Here is a 22,071-nt window from a genome sequence, read left to right on the forward strand (position 1 = left end):
ATCCATGGATATCTTGCTGGCACGCAATTGTGCATGCCAAGAGCCAGCAGTTTAGGCAGGCCCGGTGCAAACCGCCCAAAGACGCCAAGTCCTCCCGGCCCGTCTCCGGCTCCAGAATTCCTGTGATGGAATCCCACCACGGCCACCTCTCCGCCTCCCTCCCATCTCGCACCTCCACCGCTGCCTCCATTGCTGCGGACTGTTCAGCGCCCGACCTCGTCCTCTCTTGCACCCAGCGTAGGACACGCAAACTCGCAGTGCAAGCCCGTCCGTTCACCGCGCTGCCCTACGAAGGCGCAGCAGCTCTCTCCGCTGGGCTCTCTGCACCCGCCTGGAGCTCATCCACCCTCCCCCACCTCCTCTTCACCTTCACCTTGCTATGTTGAATACCCATCATGTCCAGTACTCTGGCCTTGGCTACTTTGACTTTCCTTGAGAACCCCGTTTCCTGAGATTTGCTCCCTGTCTTCTACATCCTACTTCCTTATTTGGACGACATCACATATCGCTCCGAGCGCCCCAGCACCGCAGCTCCGACTTTCACTATCATTGGCGTTCCTGGAGTACAACATGGCCTCTACAGCGGCCGTCCCTGTCGAGAACGTATCGGTGAAACCCTCATTTGCAAAGGCGGGTGAAATCAAGCTTCGACCCCAGATCGCCGCTCAATCTCGCTAATCTTCACCAGGTCGCAGCATCTACATACAAACCAATTCCGAATATGAAGGATTCTACTCCCAATGCTCACCGCTCTCCGCCGAGCCCGAAGCTCCATATACAGCCCACCCCGATGACGGGCTCTGGTGCCGACGCCGCACACCACCTGCATAATAACGATTCCGCGCGGGGACCCCAAGAGACATCTTGTAGTACAGACTCCCGTACTGGACAATGGGCCAACATGACCGGCAAACAGGTCACCTCCGAGCCTGGGTCGAAAGACCAGGATGTCGAGAAGCCGCCTCCCTCTATCGCCCTCGTCAAGTCGCTCGAGACGGATGACAACACTACGCAGCTGTCGTCGTCGGACGGTTCCGTAAAGCTTCCCAGCTTGGATGGCAAAAGCGTGGCCTCTGCGACGACCTTTGCCCTGGACGAGAAGGAATCAATTCGTCCCGATGACAGTGCCAGTTTGCGCGCCGTTGAAGAGGAGGATGTCATTTCGCCTCCCGACTCTGTTGCAACAGGCTCGCGAGTTGGCTCGGACAGTGGCGTTGCGCGGGCATTCCGCGACCAGCTTCATGAGATCTCTGCTATTGGCCCAATACCTCCACGAGGAGCTCCGCCTGGCCGATTCCAGACGCCAAACGTCGGTGGCACTCACGTGCTATTCGATCCGGCTGCTCCCACGGATGCCGCTCGACCTGTGTCCCAACCGCTTGTGAATGGCGCTATAAATGCTGCCCAACCACCAGCGATTCCCGACGAAAAACTTATCGAAGCCCTAGAGTCCCCACGAGACCGCTTGTTTGTCTTGAAGCTCGAGCAGGATTTCATCGACTTTGTCAAGGACTCCAAGTACGTCGCATCGGATACTCATACGTTGAAATCCGAGCTGATCGTGACTAGCGAGAGTGAGCTGTCACTACCCAACTGTAACACGTTCTACAGGATGCTCACGCATCGACTTGCGGATTATTATTTGCTTGGTCATGTTGTCGATGACTCGATGACTGCTGTCAAGATATCGAAGACGTCCTATTGCAGGATGTAAGTGTCATACCCTTTCTTAGAATCTTTTTTTAGCGACAGCAACGACAACAGCAACGACGAAGTCGAAATCGAAGGCAATGGCGATCAGACTAGCGGTTGGGATTGGCCAAAGGGTGGGAATTGGGAAGGGATTCAAGATGATTATGGCGATGGCGTGGGCGACGGCGACGGCGACTAGGACCACGACTTTTTACATTCTCTCGCGACCTGGAGCCGTTTGCAACACCCCCAAGCTCATAATTCGGAACCTCCCCTACAGAGGTTCTCATGCTGACAGTTACATCACAGTCCACCGCCGCTTTCGGCCTTGCCAGTTCACTCGAAAATCGCGGCTACACCGCCTTCTGATCTACCCGCTCGGAAGATCATGCGTCGTGGTGGTGAGAAGTCTGGTACTAATACAAATGCTAACTCTGAGAATCCTTCCAAGACTACTTCTGAAGCAGGCGGCGGTAGTAGTGACGGAGGAGACGAGGGCAAAGACAAGTCGGCCTTGACAAGAGAAGAGAGAGAGGCGAGATATAAAGAGGCTAGACAGCGCATTTTCGGTGCTGCGGAAGCGGAGGAGAATGAGTCCACGGCAGCTGCCGCCGGTTTGAATGAAGAGACAGATATTTCAAGATCGAGTTCTGCGTCGGGCAAAAAGAAGGGGAAGAAGCAACGCAATTACGACGACGATGGCTTCGAAGCTCGATCGCGGTTCAATGTTTTCTATCCCCAGCCCTACAGTCCGCCGGCTTATACGGGAGATCCGGCCGCCGCGTATTATGGTCAGTATCCTCCTGTTACGATGCAGACTCCGCAGCAATTTCCCACCATGGGTCCTACCGCTTCGCCTGCAGCATACACTGGAGCGTATCCTACGATGCATCAGGAAAGCCAGGCACAGTATGGGTGGCCCAATCAAGGTTTCCAATCTGGGAACGTCCCCGCGAGTTACCCTAACTACACTGGCGCAGCCCCGACTGGATACGACCTGTCCGCCGAGTTCCAGAGAGGCATGTCATTCCAGACGTCACCAATGCCCTCTCAAGTCACACCCAAGATGTCGGTTCCAACAATGGCATCTTACCAGGAATCGTACCGGCAACAGACTATGCCAATGAACCAACAGTGGCCACAGGCACCCCAACAACACGGATTCCCGATGAATCCGCAATTTGGCCAGAACAACCTTAACGATCGTCCGATGTCGGCCTCCGGGCAGGTGCCCGTTCCAGGGGCATATCCATATGGTCAATTTCCCAATGCTGGGTTTAATGGCGGGAAGAACAGGAGCCAGCATCCTCTCCCAGGCAGTTTCAACCGCCAGCAGTTCAATCCCCAAAGCCAGGCATTTGTTCCGACTCATCGTAATGGCTCGTTTCCGATGCAGCAGCAGATCATGCAGTCTAATATGCAGCAGATGCAGCATCAGAGCACGAACGGTTATGGCAGTTACCCGGTCCCTGTGCCGATGGGAAACCAAATACAAATGGCTAACCAGCTACCGATGATGAACCAGATGCAGCGCCCTAGTCCCCCTTCCACTCAGCCAGTATCTTTCAATGCTCCCCGCGTCCCGCAAAGCTCTAACTCCACTCCCTCCAAACCCAGTGGACAGGGCATATCGCACCCGCTTCCTCAACCCGTTGCTATGTCGGCGTCGTCTCAAACCACGTCGACGCAGTCGAGCAACTCTTCGGTCCCGCTTCAGAGCAGCATCGCGAAGTGGGGTGTGCCATCTCATCTCCCACCGAAGCCACCTCCACCAGCCCAGCCTCCGAAGTTCGCCTTACCAGGCCACGGCTTTGCTGCTGTCCCTCGACCTGTCAACAACATGCCGCAGAGCTTCCCGATGAACGGTAGCGTCTCTGTGCGGGGTGGAAATGGTATCGCTCCAAGCGACGGCGTGAACGGCCGCCCAGCCTAGTAGCGCAGAACGACTTTGACGACTCTCCTCGGTTTCTGGAAGCATGGATACGGTGCATTGCGATGGTGCTGCGATAATCGAGCATGATTTTGAACGACCTGGAAACTCGCGAGGCCACCCCCAGGCGTTGCCGTCTGCTGATGGTGATCCGAGAGAACTGTGGGCAGTTCAACAGATTGTGGATCATGGAGCTGTGTAGGCGCTGGGATTGTTGGGTCTTTTTTTCTTCCTATGGTAGGTCTTCTCTTTGCTTTTTTTATACTAGGTATGCACCACTGTGGTGAGCTCTCTGGGTGGATCGATGGGTGGTCGGCTGGAAGGTTCGAAGGCTATGAGTGGATGGCTGGATGGCTAGACTGCTCGAAGGTCTTCCACCTTTAGAAGGCTCGACGGCTGAATGGTTCGATTGCTGGACTGCTCACGGTCTGGAGAGAGCAGAAGGCAGAGATGGTGGGGTGCCTGGTACGTGGTGGAAAAGCATTTTCTTTTCTTCCTTTGGTTTGTGGGTGGATGGAAGTTTAGTAGGGACAGTAGTACGGTCTAATATGAACCCCTTTTAGAGTATGGTGGGTCCGTGTGGTGATGTGAAAAGTGCACCCTCAAGTTTTTCCAGTTTCAGTGTGCTAGTGAGTTCCCTTGCCGTCACTCTTCAGCACCTCAAAAGGTTTGAGCCTCTATTCTTTGTCCTTGTTTTCCCATTTTTAAGTGAACTTCCATGGTTCTCTGTGGACGAACAACGGCCTAAGTTCTTGAATGTCTTTCGATAATTTTCTGCAATGCCAAATTAGGACTTTCTCCTTGATCTGCCGGATCTTCTTGGTACTCTTCACCCCTCCAGCAACGGGTCTTTCTCCCCAAAATTCCAACATTATCCGTAATTGATATTCCATAGGCTCAAGAATCCATCGCCTTCAATACACCACCGAACCCGGGCCACTTCCGAAGCTCCCATCCCTTTCCTAGCGCAGTTATGAGCATGCCCATAACGTGGTCAGTGGAAAATCGGACGGAGCTAAAATCGGGACAAGGTGATGTGGTAACTGGGCCTGCAGCCTTACGGCAGGGCTGGGGTCTACCTAGGTTTACAAGAGGGGCAACAGGGGCAACAGGGGATAATGCGTGGGGGTGACGAGGCTGGGATCGACCTTCCAAGGGCACCATTCTGAGCAGACGCCGTGGGCCAGCAGACTCACGCAGCCAGGGGTCTGCGTTTCACCTGACTGTATTGGGTATCTTTTCAAGAGGTCTTCAGCCTCGTCGCCATACGCATTAACGACCTCTTTTTGTTTCTGTCAAGGCTTACAGGCCGTAAAATACGCCGAGGCCTGCATGTACATTGTAGCTAATGTAAGACAGCCAGCCGCTAGCGTCAGCTTTGAGCTACCGCGGACCTCGAGTTGATAAGGGGGTGCGGCTAACGTAATGCCCACGCTGCAAGCGCTTCGCCGACAAATATGTCGAGCACGACTTTGTAGTGCTTTTCATTGACCTTGTCTTTTTGCTGCGGCGATCCATAACGCGCTATCGCCGCTGATTGGCCCCCCCCAGCAAAGCACCCTCGTTGCACTCCCCGCCTGCATTGCTCGCACGACTCCCGCTCTCTTGACCACACCTACCAGGGCGTCGCCCGCATACGTCGGAGGCCTTAGGATCCCCGAAGCAACGAAATCGAGATCCTCACAAAAACCGCCTGTACGACAGCGCATATGCACTCTAACGCCCACAACCCCAAAACATATATGTTCGGCTCAAGTCCTACCCTTTCTCTTCTAACATTCCACTAGATCGTTTGCATACTGGATGCTTGATTCTTGATCCGCTTCACACTGTCTACGCGTGCCGCCAAAAAGACGCAATCTTTCGTTAACAATGTCAACGCAAACTCCGCCAATGACCCGGCCCAGTCTCTCCGTTGAAGCGGTCCCTGGAATCATCTTCGGCATTCTCATCCTCGCCACTACGGTCGCTAGCATACGGTATCAGGACTCTATTTGTGCGCTTGTGTTTAGCGTCTACTGAGGATCTCGTTGGCGGAGAGGTGTGACCACTCGCTCACATCTTGAGATTCAGTGCTAAGTTTAACCCGAATCTAGTTGATCTCGAAGCTATGACTATTCTAGAAGTGCCGAACGGAGATGGTACTCCGCCAAGGGATTCTTTAGAGCTACGATCCATACACCTAGACTGGCCATGGCCATGGCCATCAGTGATCTATCTGGACTGGACCCATTTGGAGTTGGACTGGGATGGAGGCACTCGAAAAAAGCACAAGACTGCACTGAGTTCCTATTTAGATGGAGTGGATTTAAGGCTGTAGATGATCCTGGAGCTCTAATGGTTTATATATACGTATATATGTATGGTGCTGGTGATTCCAGTCTCCAATTAGTTTGACTGTTAAGTTACGTGACGTACGCTTCACGTGCTTCTTTAGCAAATGCACCTATCTTATAAGCATATATGGCCTTTCTATGTAGTGAAAATATAACATTACTAATCTTCCTACCTAAGGACGAGATAGAATTAGCTGTATAGCAATACCATTAAGCGTTAACTCTTAACGCTAAACTATTTCAGGAAATTACAAGCTATTTTAGGTGACCCTCAGCCTTATTATAGAGCTCCTGGAGCTCCAGGAGCTCTATAGCGATTTTGCTGGACTAAAGTGGATTTGAGGCTTAATCCACTCCACTCCAGTCCAGATAGATCACTGAGATTCGCCAAACCAAGTCAGCGCGGCGGAGCGAGCTGCGTAGCTTCCGTCCGGATCTGCCTTCAACCGCTACACAACGGACAAAATCAAGGCCTCGCCTTTCAAGATCGACGAATTTGATGCCTGGCCCTTTTCCAGCTCCGCGCCATGTTATTCGTCATTGAAAATTGCAGACCCTAGAACTTCCACTCCGGGACACGTAGAGACGTGTTGTGGCAGTCGTAATTGTCAAGGGTTCGCACGAGAGCTAATACTATTGGTTTCCCTTGGAGGCTATCTCCAAGGGAAACCAATAGTATTGGCTCGCGTGCAGAGTGGCATGCTGCATGCTGCAGCAGCTATCGTCTTCACAGCCTCCCTCGCATCACCCCTCTCGCAGCTGCCTTAACCAGTGTAAAAGAAAAACCATATAAAAATGCACTCGGCGTCTCTCAGAGACTGTGCATACTCCGACCACGTTTCATTCCCGAAAGAAGATCGTCTTACACCTTTGGTCTTTTTAATCACGTGATAGCTGTTGTAGACAAGAAGATTGTTGCCAGGTACGTACTTCATCTTGGCTCATAGCCATTCTGGACGGCTACATTGTCAATATCACCAGAGAAAAGGTCCCCTTGTGTTATACTCTCACGTCATTAGGAGACTTTTCTACTTGCTCCCCTTGATACGAAGTCCAGTCTCATGATACTCCTTCCTTTCTTTTAGGCAATGTTCCTCCTAACATCATACGTCAGACCCAGCCCAAATTATACTTCAACTAGCAACGCACCTAATCTACCCTGACGGCACAAGCATCAAGACCGCTCCGACATCCCTCAATCCTCCACAATGACAGAACAAGACTCCCACTCGCTTCACTCCCACCTCTCCACCGAAGCAACCCTCGGCATCATCTTCGGCATCCTCACGATCGTGGCTACCATCGCCAGTATCCGATGCAAAGATTCCATCTGCTCTCACATCGCGCGCTTTTATTGCCGGTCGCGTCGGCGGAGAGGTATAGTCACCCCTTTCCGAACTCATGAAATCAAACGCTCACGGAGAAGCGATAGCTGGTGCGTGTGACCTAGAAAATGCGGCTACGGTAACGCAACGATCGGAATGTATCGTGCCGTGTCGTGATACGCTGGAGTTGCGGTACTGGCCATCGCCGTATGAGGCTAGCCAGATGGAGATGAGGGAGTGGGATCGAGTGAGGAGGAGCGGGAGTGTGGAAGAGGAGAGGGGGCTGGAGAGAGGGTGAGAGTATGAAAAGGCCTGAGACGATTGGCCATGACTTGTGTGAAGGAGCGCTCGATTGGAGCTTCTTTTGGAATACCTTTTGTATGTACTATATACCCCAGATAAAAAAGTACCTTATTTTTTACTCCGTTTTTTGAATCCAAACAGCTGCCCTCGCCTTCGAAAGTTGTCGCCCATCTGAACATATGCCTAGCCCAGAAGTGGGTCAGGAAGCGGTATGTCGCCGGGTGATGAGGTGGATGAGGTCAGGATTAACATCGGTCAGGGTCTCCTTTGGTACTCAGGTTGAAATTGATGTGAACTCTGATTTCTATGGGTGTCTAGCTCGTTGTTTATATACTAGGGGAAGGAGGGGGGCCAGCCCCGGGGGCATAACGTGGTATCTCTTCCTGACGCGTTACTTGATTCATCCTGTTTCCTGATACAGTACTGATACCGTGCTGCAGCACTGCTGTTGCACTACCTGTTACTTCCTCCTGTATCAGCATGCTATCCTGATACGTTACTGCATATGAGTTGCTGACCCTAGGTTGTAGTGCTGCAACCCGAGTCATCATCTCTTTGATTCAACACTCTTCATCTCTCAATCTATCAGCTCATCATTTTCATCAATTCCCGCAATATCTTGCCTGTCTCATTCGAGGTCAGACATGGAAGAATACGAGAAGGTTTGAAGTCTATATTTGTTTGTTCGTCAGTATTATGGACTGAAACCGCATCCACCCTCCCTCAAATTTAGACTTCGCATGTAATCTCTCGAAACCACCTCTTCGCCTGAAGCGAAGCATAACGAGGCTGAAACGGCACGTGCCTTTGTGGATAAAAGGAAGCCGGATTGATGTTCAGCCTTGTCGTTCCAGCATCTGCGGCATCACCGGCATCACCATCATCGGCATCTTCTCCGAGATTCCATTGCCAATCATGAGCTCAAGGTCACGTGTTTGGACCAGGCCCACATCTGTAGCTTACCCTTGCTGCTCCAGAGAATCTCCAGGCGACGCGCCGTCCCTTCCCGGGTTTCGCGCTGTGACTGCTGGCATCGAAGCTTCCGCCTCAGCTACCGCGCTATCTCCTCGTCGCAGGCCCGCCGAGGGGTACTCCTGTGTTCAACGGCACGCTCTATTAAAAAATCGTCGGGAGGAGGCCGGCAGGAGGCCGGCATGCTCTCCTCAGAATGCGCAAGGTCGGGACCAGAAAGTGAATCCTTCAGGCACCGATCCACTGACCAGCCGCGCTCTCAAGAGAGTGCTGCTAGTCCTGATGCTAGAGCTCGGTCCAATCGCCAGCGTGATGCTCAGATGGTCTATCTATATGTTCTTTCTTATAATTCCCCTGCAAGGCGTCGGCCCTTCACCAGCTACTAGTCTTCCTCAATCCTCCACTCCGCCAATCGCCCATCTAGCCATTATAAAGGCTCTCCTCTCGCCAGAATTGTACTAAACCAGTATAAAACCTGCGCACTTCACGTCGCCCTTACAGTACTCTTTTAGGTTTCATCATCCACATCATTTCTACTGTATTCTGCATCTCAACTCAGTCGAGAGACGGCCCTCCTAATACGATCTACGCAAATCACGAGAGCTGGAAATAAGTTCGCAGAGCCTTATCATCCGCTTTGACCTTGCTCAGTGCTCGCGGTCCTTGCATCTCTCAGACGCTTTCCACTTTAACAAGGGTGTACACAATCGGCCCAGGCTCTGCCCAACAATTACATCTCAACAACTTTCGCCAAAATCGCCAAGAGAAACATCGTAAAATATGGCTCCCGGGCCAATGGTCAGTATCATCTTTGGGATCCTAACGCTCACGGCGACGGTTGCGAGCATTCGATACAAAGACTCCGTAGTACGCATCTGCTGCATGTCTCGTCAACTCAGAGGTATGGGTCCTCTGCCCGTTAAGATCTCTCCGGAAGTGCTGAAATAATTTATGTCCAAATGATGTCGAGGCTGTTCCAAGTGCCATGGCGTCCGTATGGCCTACAAATACCACGACATTCCAGGGCTCTTTCGAGCTGCGTGCGCTCTCCTTTACATCCTTGGACTGGCCATCACCGTACAATATTAGCGAAGCAGAAATAAGAGCATGGAATCATGCCGTTGGTACTGATTCGAACGACGCCGGGTGGCTACAGCATTAATGGAAACGGAAAGGAGTGTTTTGGGACATTCAACGATTTCAAATGGAAGTTGAGCATGAATACGATGATAAACTTGCACATTTGTACGCATGCACATGGCGACGTAGGCTCTCTCATGTCGTGTTCGACTCACTGCTGCAAAGGTGTTCTGCTATTGCTGGGCAAGGCTGAAATTTGGATATGCCGTGGCGGGGTAAAATCCCGTGTGCGGCACAGTGTGGGGGTGGGGTTCGTGAAGGAGTTCTGGAAAACGGGTACTGCTAGAGTATCGTTCAATCATGGAGCCGTTGAAACGCCTGGGTGATTGAGTATGTACGATGTCCACGTCGGGGGGCCCGGGATGCTCAGAGCTCCGCTCCCTTCTCCCCCTAGCTCAAGTTCAAACTACCTGACTACGGCCGGAGGTGCTAGAGCATGTGTGCTTGTCCAATACCCTCTTGGCCGGGTACCAAGCCTGACTAGCTACAGCTGATGCCGGACAGGGTGAGCGAAGAACGATGCATCTGCAGATCTGGTGTGATTGCAGACCTTCAGCCTTGTCAGATGGTTTTATGCATACAGTTTGATGAAATGCCTATCCTACTAACGCTTCTGCTTACCTTTTCAGATTGCTTCAGCTATACTATAATTGACCGAAAGTTTAGAGGTGGTATCCTTGCACCCAAGAAAGTCAATGAGAGAAGTGCGAGAAGATACTTTGTGAGCAGCCCGTAGACCATTTGGAGCTACTTTCCACAGGAAAAAGTTCTTAGCGCGGGTTCGAGATGAGTATAGTACTGCTTTTTTTCGCATCAGGCCTCTTAAACATAACAAATGGCACTCAGATGCTAGACTGTATTCGCCTTAGGCCATGCGCTTACTAAAATGCTTATCCCCTAAGCCGCACAGACTCATGGACGCCACCCAGATTCGCTAGGCGTCCCCAGATTCGCTGAGCGTCCCCAGATTCGCTGAGCGCCCCCATATACGCTGAGCGCCACCAAGCATCGGATGCTGAGCGCCACCAAGCATCGGATGCCACCAAGCATCGGATGCCACCAAGCGTCGGATGCCGCCCCACTCCACCCGCGACATCACCATTATCACACTGACCAAAGGCGACGACCTCTGCCTTAAGGTCTGCAGTTCGAATTCGATTATTTTCTACTCATTCTATCGAACACCGCCAGAAGTCGCAGGCTAAACGCTTAACATCAGCCCTCTATTGCGCTACGAGACAAAGTCACTGGACGTCGAAGCCACTTCGTAATATTATTCCTCGCCGCCGTGTAATGATAAAGCTAACAATTTCTTGCCCACAGGAGCTGCTCTGGATTGAGAGTTAAATCTGCTTCTCATAGCCCAACATACGGCAGCACCCAAATTACTCCTTTTATTTTATGCTAAACGTACCTCACATCTCGCGATGCTCGAACATGCTCAATCCCACCTTCATCTTTCCACTGAAGCGATCATTGGCGTCGTTTTCGGCGTCCTTACCCTCACCGCCACGGTCGCCAGTATCCAATTCAAGGACTCGATGGTTCGTTTTTGCTGCACTCCTCGTCGGTCAAGAGGTACTGTCCCTCAGGTATCCTCCTATCAGCAGGGGCTAAAGCCCTCAAGATTTAAACGACGTCGAGGCAACTGCTGGTACTACTACCTCAGCATCATGGCCTATAAGAACTGTTCCGCTTCTAGACCCGCTCGAGCTGCATACAGTACCGTGGAGTTCTCTGCATCGGTCATCGCCATATGAAGTTTCTGAAGCGCAAATAAGGGAGTGGGATCGTGTATGGAGAGGTGGCAGCACGGAGGAGGTTGCCGAGCGGATTGGCCCGTCTCTGAGACATCACGGGAATGCTGAGGGTCCACGATAAGTAGTGAAAGTGTGGAGAAGATGGAACGAGACGAGGTCTATGATGTATACGAAAGTTACCTTCGTTGGACCATTCTTATTGAGCGTTATCAAGTCTTATCTCTATAATCCTGTTGCCTAGATCTTGAGGTGTGGCTGGACAAGGCTGAGAGCAATGTAAAACGGTACGGGCGCAACACGTGTGCAGGTCAGTGAGGAAATTGGGGTTGTGAGTTGGAATATTAGAACACCGTTATTTTTAATCACGATGAGATTGAGTGCACTCTTAGGTCCGGTTGATGGCTCCAGGTCAGATGTTTATTTGGGGTTTAGAGTTTAGACACGGAAGCCCGGAGCGCCTGATACGGGCGTAATAGAAACCCTGTGTCGACCAATGAGACTTGTCCAACGCTTCTGCCTACAGCCGGGGAAACCGTCCGCGTCAACGCCGTCAGCTTCACTTTTTCTCAGCGTTCTCCCTGATTACTCCGCGGACACGCGAGGACTCAGCCTTGCGTAGTTTCGCTTTAACAATGCCCGCCAGCATAATGGTTCTTTAATACTACATTTTAGACTACTTATTAGAATCAATCTAGGATATGTATGTGATGACTTTGCAGCTATCGCTGGACCCGTCGCCTGTGAAGTGTTCAAAATAACCGACACTGTGAATGTGTCGTAACGAGAAACCGATTGTGAGTAAAAAACGAGCTAGAACAGCAGTATCTCAGATCATTATTTCATAGAAGCGTTTTACCATATGGAGGAATAGCAGAACCGTCGCTAAAACAATCTACTCTTCGCTTGGTGAGATTTGGAAAGAGCTTATCTTTTCATCATCAGGTATGAGCTTGCGAAATGCTTCTTCCTTTTCGAATACGCCCGCACCTTTTCCCTTAATAATCCGCTTCTATTTAGTCTAGCTGCTTCACACTAACATGGCTTAGCGCTAGCAGGGTAGAACACCGGCGTAGAACACCAAACTTACAAGCTCAGACGTTGACATCTCGGGCCACGGGAAGGCCGACTGTCGTTTGTAGCTCAGGAGGCTGTGCCATAGCTCAGGAGACTGGCGAAAGTCACCCAGCACCATCCCTAGGCAGGCTATAGCTTCGGACGGTGCGGGGAGCCCAAAGGCCGCAGTCAGTGCCCGAAGGTGCCGGGATTTTGACAGGGCGCGCGGCTCTAAAGATCATAGGATGGTCCGTGCAGAGGTGTGGCCATGAACCCTAGCGGTGATCTTACGGTGCGGATTGGTCTCAAGTTGCTTTTCAACACGCTTTGGCCATGGACCCTAGCGGTGATCTTACAGTGCGGATCAGTCGGTGGACTTTTCATAAGGCTCTGGCCTGGGACCCTAGCGGTGATCTTTATAGTGCGGATTAGTCTCTTAAGTCAGTGTGCTTTCAAAAAGCTTTGGCCATGGACCCTAGCGGTGATCTTCCAGTGCGGATTCGTCTCTCAAGTCAAAGCTTTTTAAAAAGCGGTGGCTTTCGCCAGCTTGTCTGACCCTCCAGCGAATCCACATCTCCAAATTTTCCTTGAAACGCATTTAACATTGCACAAAAGCACACATTCCGCACCTTACATCCCCTCTTAAAGCAGCACAAAGCCTCCTTATAGTCGTGGGATATTTTAGCCTACGCAAAAAGCGACCTTATCACGCTGAACATTACATCATTACCATTCACTCGCGAGTCCACCTTGAAGCCTCCGTAACCACCATCCGCTCAGCCCTTTGCTTCCTCGCAGGTATCTGAGATCGTAAGCCTTCTCTCCCATCCATCCAGTCAGCTCAGTCGCAAAAGAGCGGTCAAAGTAGAACAGTACTACTTCGACGTAATCGATTTACTCGGCTTGCTAATCTTGCAATGCAGCAATACCATTTGCAGACTGCCCATCACCACGCCTCTTGATCTATTCTATGTGCCATCTCGAATTAGGTACGTAGCTCAGCCTTGATCAGCCACGCTTGTCACCTCAAACCGCCATCACTCGTCTCTCGTGCTGCCTGCGGCAACCAAAATATGCTGGTCAAAATGATCCACCCTTTCTTTCCGCCCGATCACAAGGCTGACGTTCGAATACCACGAAGCGGCTCTGACAAAAGTAAAAGATTCGTCCCGCAATGACTGAGCACACAAGATCCCATTCCCACGTCTCCGCCGAGGTGATTGCGGAGATTGTATTCGGCGTGCTTACTGTCGGCATTGCTCTTGCAAGCATTCGATATCATGACACTAGCCTATTCGTCCTTGTGTTTCGTGTATGCCGGAGGTCTCGTCGGCGTAGAGGTATGTACCTATTCCGCTATAACATCTTTCTCATCTTCTCAGACACTTGTGCTGAACTAAGGATGACAGATCTCCGTGATATCGAAGCACACCTAACCTCGCTCGAAGACTCGTTCGAGCTTCAAACCACATCGACATTCTTAGATTGGCCTATAGTACCATCGCCGTATGCTGTCGGGGACATAGAGCGAATTGAATGGGAGGACGAGCGAAACTTTGAGAGAGCGGATGAGGATAGCTAGGCAGTGATTGCCTCGACTAGAATATGCGAAAAAGGGGCGCCTCCACGTTTCGAGAACGTTGCTGTAAAACTATTCAGCATTGCGGATGATTGAAAGGCGCCGTATTGGCCTATTTCCACATTGCTAGTATCACATAGGCTGTGTGCTCCATATCCGTGTCTGGTCTCGTAGGACTAGTTCCTGGAAGTTGCAGAGGTTCGTAGAGCCAACGCAGAGTATAGGAAGACCTGGGTGGAGTCTGTGCGCAAATATTTCGCAAGTTATTCGGGTCGCGTCGAGAGGCTGAATCTTGCGGTACCACTGGCATTACCCAAAAAATGGGAGCGCGGCTCCACTAACTGGTCCGGAGATCCTAAACTGGCGCTGTCAGCGGAATGCTCGGTCATGCCAGTGAGTGACTTGAGAGTGACGATAAACAACCTGGTGGTAGCAATGAATAGCCTGGTAGTGTCAGAACAGAGATGCGGCCACTGCGCGCCGTGAGGATCAGCCTACCACGTGATGATCGGGGCGCAGCTGAGGCAACGCCCCCCTCTAACACTGCCAGGGAATACAGGGACCTCGATTTCTCTAAACACTAGTATTTTTGTACCAATCACTCGACGAATAGCCTGGTAGTGTCAGAACAGAGATGCGGCGGCAGCGGGCCGTGAGGATCAGCCTACGACGTGATGATCGGGGCGCAGTTGAAGCAAACCCCTCTCTGACACTACCAGGGAATACAAGAACCTCGATTTCTCTCAACGCCAATTCTCTTGTGACAGTCACTACCCTCAATTCTAGAGAGTAATCTACGTTCGTTGCTAGTCTCACAAAGTCTCGGAAGCCATTAGACAGTAATATCATCCATCGCCGACCGCCAACTTGAACTCACAGAAGCCAACGATTTTTTCTTTCGGAACTTTAAGCACTCATTCTCTCGCTAATGCCCGTTCCAACTGGAAAACGTGAAGGTCTACCGCGTCTAAGCGTTGGGCTAATCAGGTTAGCCTTTGGCAAAGTACGTACCTCGCTCAGCCTTGCGAGTCTCCCTCATTTTTCATCCTGGCTTGAAGTAAACACCTTTCTCGAGTGTCAAAGTATCTCTTTTTGGTGCAAAATGCCTGCACATTCCATGCATTTCCCGAATATTCATATCCTTGAGACTGCGTGCTACTGGCAGCGTGCTGCTTGCAGTAATGATATCTTTACTTTCAAAGCTGACACTCCTTTAGATTCATATCGTGTGCACTCGTAAAGGAAGATTTGACTGCATCGTCTAGATATGTCTATGGAAGCTATAGTAGGGATCGTCTTCGGAATCCTCGGCATCGTCGCGGCGATCGCAGGTATCCGGTACAAAGGCTCGATCGGTTTTATTATTGTCTGCATCTGTTGCGGTTGCCGTCGACGTCGAGGTACGTCTATAAACTTCAGTTACACCTTCCCACTCGTGGCGCTTGTCTGCAGAACTTCCGAGTGAACCAGAGCTAAAGAACCAACTGAACTTAGCTTCTACCGACGTTGAAGCCGTCGATATTGTCGGTCATCTTGCTCCCACTCAGCCCCCAGCTGATACCGCAATTGAGCTCTTACCAATAAGGTCTAGTTTCCTCGATTGGCCAGTGGTGCCATCTCCGTACGACGCTAGCCATATTGAACGGATGGAATGGGATCATGAGCGGAGGAGCGAGAGTGCCGAAGATGAGATGGAGGACCGCATAGTCGGAACAGCACCTGGAGCATGGAGGAGTGGATGGTGATACTATAAACTCGAAGAGAAGCCGGAGATGTGGCATCATGCCAATATTGTCCGTTACTGTGCCTTCGCTATCGAAGTCCGAGCACGGTGTTTTCAAGGCCCGGGAGATAAGTGACCGGAGTTAGGCTTATTTCTATCATGTAAAAATACACTCGACTTGCTTCAATCATTGTCGCTCTACCTCAATGTGAGGGTGCTTGACCCTGCCTGCTGCGTCATCTCCCTGCAGAGATAGGCCTTGTGCTACTTGCCTAATTTGGACGTCTTCCCCTCTCAGCCTTGATAGCCGCGTCACAGATCCGGTTGCGAATCTCCAGTGGCACACAACGTTCAGGTCAGGGGCTAGGGACTCGGGGTCAATGTAGAGAAGAAACGTGGTGTTTCATGATTCTCAGCCTTGTGAGTGGGGTAAACGGGAAGTCCTATCCCGAAGCAGCTAGGAGACCCATGCAAGACTGAAGATCCCCGGCCCGTGCCGCACCAATCCACACTCGCTAACGCCCGGGCGGGTAGTTTGAGCGAAGTGGGGCTGTATCGTGGGCCACGCGGAAGGGGTTGCTTCTAGAAGCCGTTTTCATACCCCTTCCCATGGAGTCGGGGGGATTAGCCGAAAGATGGGGGTCGCTTCGGTGCCGGCTGGTTATGAGAATGGCAAATCAAATCCACCATCCGGGCGACGCGATTGGCGGGAAGGAGCGTCGCCAATCGCTCGGGGAAGAATCAGCCTAATTCCTCTTCGTTAGGGAGTAAGGCCGATATCGTGGGGTTTGAGGATCTGAGAATCACCGCCACTCAAGTTTCATCCCTTTGGAGGCCAGCATGGTCTCTGCCTGACGCGGGTGTGTATAAAGACGACTTTGTACATACATACATACCTCGCTTTTTAATCTTGGGTTTAGCTCTTTGTGTTCATCGTCTTGATGCAGTCTCTCCTCTATTTTACTAGTACCATCTTCTTTTGGAATTTTCTCTTTCAAACCACTTATCCAGTGCTCCGATCTATGAAACGTCGCCGTGAATTGCAAGGATTTGCGACGTTGAAGTCTTGAAGGATTTGCGACGTTGAAGTCTTGAAGGATTTGCGACGTTGAAGTCTTGAAGGATTTGCGACGTTGAATCTTCCCAGGACCTGCGACGTTGAAAATCTGAAGGATTTACGACATTGCGGCCTCTATTGCGACTTTGTAGCCTCCCAAGCTTTGGACAGTTCTTCTACAAGAAACTAGCCTGTCTTTTGCCACCATGGCCACACACACTTTCCACCTCTCCACCGAAGCTACTCTGGGGCTCATTTTTGGCATCCTGACCACCATTGCCACACTCGCAAGCATCCGATATAGGGATTCTCTTTGTGTCCTAGCATTTCGCATTTGCTTCACTTCTTGGCGGCGCCGAGGTGCGTACACATTTTCATCATATCTATCGCGCTAAAGTCCGCAGAAATCCCCGACATGGAGAGAGCACACAATACCGATAGGCGGGTTAGATTCACGCTGGAGCTGCAACGAAGCCATTCCACGTTCCTGAATTGGCCAAGCGTACCGTCTCCGAACAGTGTTGGTGATGCGGAACGAATGGCCTGGGCGGATGAAGGAGATAGTGGAACCGTGGAAGAGGGCATCAATGCTATATCCACTACGCAAGTAGTACCAAGAATAGATATTGGCTGAGGGTGCCCGGGAAAAGTACTAACGGGGTGATGAAGTGTGTTTCGTTGAACCATTCAACCGATGTGTTCTTCATGAAGTTTAGGGGAGATTTGGGTACTGGAGCGGCTGGAACTCTATTATGGCACTGGAACGAGGAGTATTAAGTGTTCACTGTATGTTTAGGAACTCCGGTAAGTACTGTGTCTTTTGATGTGTAAGAGTCTTGAAAGAATGGGCTGAGTCTTGTGAAGCCCCTAGAGGAATGCAATGGAATTCTCCATGAACGATTGTTAATTCCGCCTTGTCTCTTCGTTGGTCAGGATGGTACTGGATTCTTGGTCCTCTTAATTTTCTTGACTCTAGTTTCTGAACATGCTGTTTTAACACCCCAATGTGCACCCTACCTAACCCCTTCTGCGCACGTGACTTGGCGCTCCTCAGGTCTGCTCACCCTTGCTTACCCTGTTACGACACTACGCCAGGCTGCCCGCAGGCCAGCCCAAAAGAACAGAACGACTGCGCTTTGATTGGAAGCGCAGGCGTGGCCGGAGCCTCGGGCCATGCAGGCCCCGAAGCGCACGTGATCAGGCGTCACCTGATCTATAGCACGTGATTGTGATCGTTGCTCGTGCTAGGGGGACGTAACATACCCTTACTTACCCTTACTCACCCTTCCTTACCGGCTGCGGCATAGTCTTAAATATATCTTACTAAAAACTATTAAGTTTTAGTAAGGGGTCTTAAATCTATTCCTAGGTTACAAATTAGGGCTCTATACTATTTTATAAGCCTTATAAGCTTAAGCTACTTTTTAAAAAGTGTATTTCACCCTTATTCTTATTAATATAAAGTGTGCTATTTTACTAAAATAGCCAACCTTCTCTTACTTTATTATCTGGGGAAAGGGAGCGCCTGCATATGAGGATATCCGCATTTAGAAACTTGACCGTAAGCTGGCCTGTGTCCTGGCCGAAAAAATACATAGAGAGGCGAACGGATCGGGCACGCTAAAGCGACGACCAAAATTGAGAGCTGTTTTGAAGCTTCAAACATAGAGCTAGGTGATGCTCCGGATAGTGTGCTGGAGAGAGGAGGCTAGCAACAGGACGGAGAGCGCAAAGGCGAAGAACTCCTTGGCGCTTTAGTTTCCATTGCCATAACCTATCTAACGCTGTCGGGGCGATGGCCACAGAGTTGAAGTGTTCTAGAGTCCCGCGACGCAGATGACTTCGCAGACGAGCGTAAGAGTGAGCGCGGCGAACAGGTCGCCCGTAGTAGAGACCCAAAAAAGAAGCCAGGGAAGCAGAGAGACTCTGGGAGAAGGTTAACATGAAACACATAAGCCTTCAGTGGTTGGGTTTTGTTCTGGAATAGACGGTGACTCTAAAGGGGGTTTCGGCACACTGGCTTCCAGCCGTGCTGCGTGCCCGCCCGCCCACGAGCTGTGGTGGAGGGATTAATCCTCTGAATTTCACGAATCTAGGTCGAGAGGCTGGGTCGAGGATCAGCCTGGTACTATTGAACTACGAGGCAAATCAAGAACCACGCGTAGAGAGCCAGGAGATGCAAGGAGGCGCATAGAGGATATAGGTGGCAGGAAGGGCGCCGACAGAGAGGCAGGTGCAGGATGGGGGCTACCAAGGTGGCTAGAATCTGCCACGCTTCTATCTCGTGGAGAGGGCCCCTGCATGCCGAAGTGCGAGTGTGAGTGGAGTAGAGAGGGTAGGTAAATGAGGAAACCGGGGACGCTGGGGCACTTGTACAAACCGGTGTTGAGGACTCAAGCTGTTGGCGTTGAAGAGTGGCGCGAGAGAGGGACAGCGTGAGAGAGGTCTAGAGGAGCATGAGGCCGACAGGGCACAACGTGACGATTGACGTTGTCTCTGAGGTACTGCAAAGCAGTGTATATTCTCCAATCGGGTTTAGGACATAGGCAACTCATAAAATACCACAATTGGTGCAAGGACAGGACTATGTATCCCTGAGTGCACGCGTAGCTGCTTTATATACATAAACAACAACAAGAAAACAACTGAACGTGGTGCGGTCATCCTAATTAAAACACGGCCATGTTCCTCACCGCCCCGCCCGTCTTGCTAGCACTGGCAATGCTGACAGCAGTGCTGGTGCTGGTGGCAGGGACAGTGCCGGTGCCGGTGGTGGATGCGGGCGCCTGGTTCTCCTGGGCCTGGAAGACATTGACAAGTCCCTTTCCACCACAGAATGTCTTCTTGTCGCCGGTGCAGGGGGTATTACAATCAGTCTGATTGCTCGCCCACTCGCCGCCAACGTAAGTGCCGCACCAGCACTGGTTGCCCGCCTGCACGCCCGCAAAGCCGTACGCGCGTCGATAGCAACTTTCCTTGCAGTTCGGGACAGTCAGAGATACGTTTCCACCAGCCGGGCTCACGTTCTGCTCAAGAATTGGCAGCTTGCTATCCTCCACATAACAGCCCATGGCAATCCAAGCTGTAGGAGAGGGACCCAGAGTGGATGTGCTGCTGGTGGGGGTAGCAGTTGTCGAGGATGAAGTTGTCGTGTTTGGCCTGTTGTCCAGTCTCTCCTGGGTGACGATGCAGTATGATGTATGTATCCACCACGGTTTGCAGTCGAGACCAACGGAAGGGTTCCATTTGTGGAACTCCTCGGGAGTGATGCCATAGTATGCACGCACTCCTTCGCATGATTGACTGTCGTCGTCAATGTTCTCCCACTCGACGCAATCTGCCGCGGAGGCTGGATCCCATTGATATTCCGGTAAGCGGGTGGAAGCGACGTGGCGGGCGATGGCCACAAGAGACAGTACGATGGAGGTCTTCATGGCCGGTGCGCGTGCAAGCCAAATGGCTGAAGAATCGAGGAAGGGGGCGGTATCGGTGATTGACGATGGGATGGACAATGGGGATGGGAGGATACTACCGGGTATAGCTATATCAAAGTCTAGAAGGAAGGAAAAAAGGAGAGTCTTAGCGCGTAGCCAAACCCATGCCTTGCTCTCTTCTCTGCTCCCGCTGTGGTCCAGAATCCGAGGCATCTGGATACCACAGCGGGTCCCATGCGTCTCCGCAATTGGGACGCGGCGCCGGTCATGTCCACGCTACACTGGAATGTGGCGGCCCGGGCAAAGATCAGACCCGAGCCATGGGACCAACGGCGCACCCCCCTGTGCACGGGCTCCCGTGAGGCTGTTGGCCCCTCACGGCGTGGCGTGTGGTCGATCCGGAAGGTGCCAAGATGGGACGGCCCGCATAGGTGTCCATTACAGCCGCCAAGCCTGCGCCCCCCGAAAACGGGCCGTCTCACCAACATCAGGCCCTGCATCCGCCTTGGGTCACATGCAGATATCGGTCGTGATCCTTCGAATTTCCCATATATCTGGTCCCGCCACGTCTGAACCCATTCCTCATGTCTTGGCCTCATTCCGCAACACGGCTCGGGAACCTCTAGTGAAAATTCGACTCCGGAACGCTTAGAATCGGGCCATCGCTGGGTAAGTCTTTTCGTCCACCTTCTCACTGCAGCAAACGAGTCGCACACGCTGACCACGCCGGTTGGCTCCCAAAATCAGATCTCGGCAGTGATTCAGCAGATGGCCACTTTCCACCCATTTCCTCGTTTGCCAGTCGAGCTCCGTGCTCGGATATGGGAAATGACTGTCGAGCCTCGCACCGTCGAGATCCGCCTCGCTCACGCGGCCCAGCCATCGATCTGCCATCTGTTCTCATCTACGCCAGTACCAGCGACACTACAGGCCTGCCACGAAGCCCGGACCCATGGATTGTACCAACAGGCCTTCTCCGAGATTTATTACCAGGTGCCGTCGGACGGCGCCGAGTGGCGCTATGTCTGGTTGAACTTGGACATCGATATGATATCCATCGGGCAAACTTCCTTCTTTGTCTTCAAATCGGTTGCACCGACCATTAAGCGGCTGAAATTTGAGCGCGAAAACTCAGACGAAGGCTTCTACCACTGGGAAAGTAGCGAAATTCGTGACTTTGTCAATGTCAAGGAAATCCATGTAGTCTGTGCAGACGGCATGGGCGCGTGGCATAAGGCTACGTACGAGCACTACTTCCCTTGCGGCCCGGAAAACGTGTTCTATATCGACCCGGGTGGTCAGATGATGAGAAGCATCGAGTTGGATGACATGTGTGACCGTGAGCTAGAGGAGTCATACAGACAAGACGGATACGACTACCATAGCGGTTTGCCTCTTGACGACGGCGATACGGCTCTGTAGCCTAGCAGCTACATCCGCATCTGGAAACGTCTCGTCTCGTGTCCAACACCTCGTCTTGTGTTGTAGCTCGTTGTTGTTCGTGTAGGAGGGTTCTACGTGGCCGTTTGTTTTGTTGTAGATGCCAAAACAACGTCACCACATACATCTTAATTAGGAACCAAATAGCAACCCCGACACCTCGTTTCGTAACCAAAGAATGTGAGCATTTGGACGGTTTAAATATCCATTGTTTCTTCTGAAATTAAACTCTGTACACTGGATTGTCAGTGCCTGGATTCCTTTGGCTTGTGATTATAAAGTCGGATTACAGCCTTTTGAAAAATCTTTCTGCTTGCTGGACCACCC

General features: G+C 51.5%; 7 protein-coding genes across 7 annotated transcripts; 6 read left to right on the forward strand and 1 right to left on the reverse strand.

The window, feature by feature from the left end:
- The first annotated feature begins 172 nt into the window (after positions 1-172).
- On the forward strand, positions 173-3,992 carry BDZ99DRAFT_571556 (uncharacterized protein). The gene is made up of 4 exons (XM_033728103.1): positions 173-630; positions 689-1,518; positions 1,570-1,710; positions 2,002-3,992. Exons 1-4 carry the CDS (start codon positions 571-573, stop codon positions 3,623-3,625), a joined length of 2,655 nt encoding a protein of 884 aa, XP_033576769.1. The 5' UTR covers positions 173-570; the 3' UTR covers positions 3,626-3,992.
- Positions 3,993-7,166: 3,174 nt separating this feature from the next.
- On the forward strand, positions 7,167-7,581 carry BDZ99DRAFT_521123 (uncharacterized protein; the record flags this gene model as incomplete). The annotated part of the gene is made up of 2 exons (XM_033725589.1): positions 7,167-7,335; positions 7,391-7,581. 2 exons carry the CDS (start codon positions 7,167-7,169, stop codon positions 7,579-7,581), a joined length of 360 nt encoding a protein of 119 aa, XP_033576770.1.
- Positions 7,582-8,501: 920 nt separating this feature from the next.
- BDZ99DRAFT_477171 (uncharacterized protein) lies at positions 8,502-9,020 on the forward strand (the record flags this gene model as incomplete). The annotated part of the gene is made up of 1 exon (XM_033722096.1): positions 8,502-9,020. The coding sequence occupies one exon, from the start codon at positions 8,502-8,504 to the stop codon at positions 9,018-9,020; it is 519 nt and encodes a 172-aa protein (XP_033576771.1).
- A 1,873-nt stretch (positions 9,021-10,893) lies between these two features.
- BDZ99DRAFT_463556 (uncharacterized protein) lies at positions 10,894-11,458 on the forward strand (the record flags this gene model as incomplete). Its single annotated transcript, XM_033720106.1, has 2 exons — positions 10,894-10,965; positions 11,022-11,458. Exon 2 carries the CDS (start codon positions 11,126-11,128, stop codon positions 11,456-11,458), a length of 333 nt encoding a protein of 110 aa, XP_033576772.1. The 5' UTR covers positions 10,894-10,965; positions 11,022-11,125.
- Positions 11,459-17,076: 5,618 nt separating this feature from the next.
- Positions 17,077-17,504, forward strand: BDZ99DRAFT_521125 (uncharacterized protein; the record flags this gene model as incomplete). Its single annotated transcript, XM_033725590.1, has 2 exons — positions 17,077-17,230; positions 17,275-17,504. 2 exons carry the CDS (start codon positions 17,077-17,079, stop codon positions 17,502-17,504), a joined length of 384 nt encoding a protein of 127 aa, XP_033576773.1.
- A 1,950-nt stretch (positions 17,505-19,454) lies between these two features.
- BDZ99DRAFT_499086 (uncharacterized protein) lies at positions 19,455-20,743 on the reverse strand (the record flags this gene model as incomplete). The annotated part of the gene is made up of 2 exons (XM_033723621.1): positions 19,455-20,398; positions 20,643-20,743. 2 exons carry the CDS (start codon positions 20,741-20,743, stop codon positions 19,540-19,542), a joined length of 960 nt encoding a protein of 319 aa, XP_033576774.1. The 3' UTR covers positions 19,455-19,539.
- Positions 20,744-20,838: 95 nt separating this feature from the next.
- Positions 20,839-22,036, forward strand: BDZ99DRAFT_36873 (uncharacterized protein). The gene is made up of 2 exons (XM_033714781.1): positions 20,839-20,973; positions 21,052-22,036. Exon 2 carries the CDS (start codon positions 21,073-21,075, stop codon positions 21,724-21,726), a length of 654 nt encoding a protein of 217 aa, XP_033576775.1. The 5' UTR covers positions 20,839-20,973; positions 21,052-21,072; the 3' UTR covers positions 21,727-22,036.
- The last annotated feature ends 35 nt before the right edge of the window (positions 22,037-22,071 follow it).

Source organism: Mytilinidion resinicola (genome assembly GCF_010093595.1).
Source record: "Mytilinidion resinicola strain CBS 304.34 unplaced genomic scaffold BDZ99scaffold_10, whole genome shotgun sequence".
Lineage (NCBI taxonomy): Eukaryota > Fungi > Ascomycota > Dothideomycetes > Mytilinidiales > Mytilinidiaceae > Mytilinidion > Mytilinidion resinicola.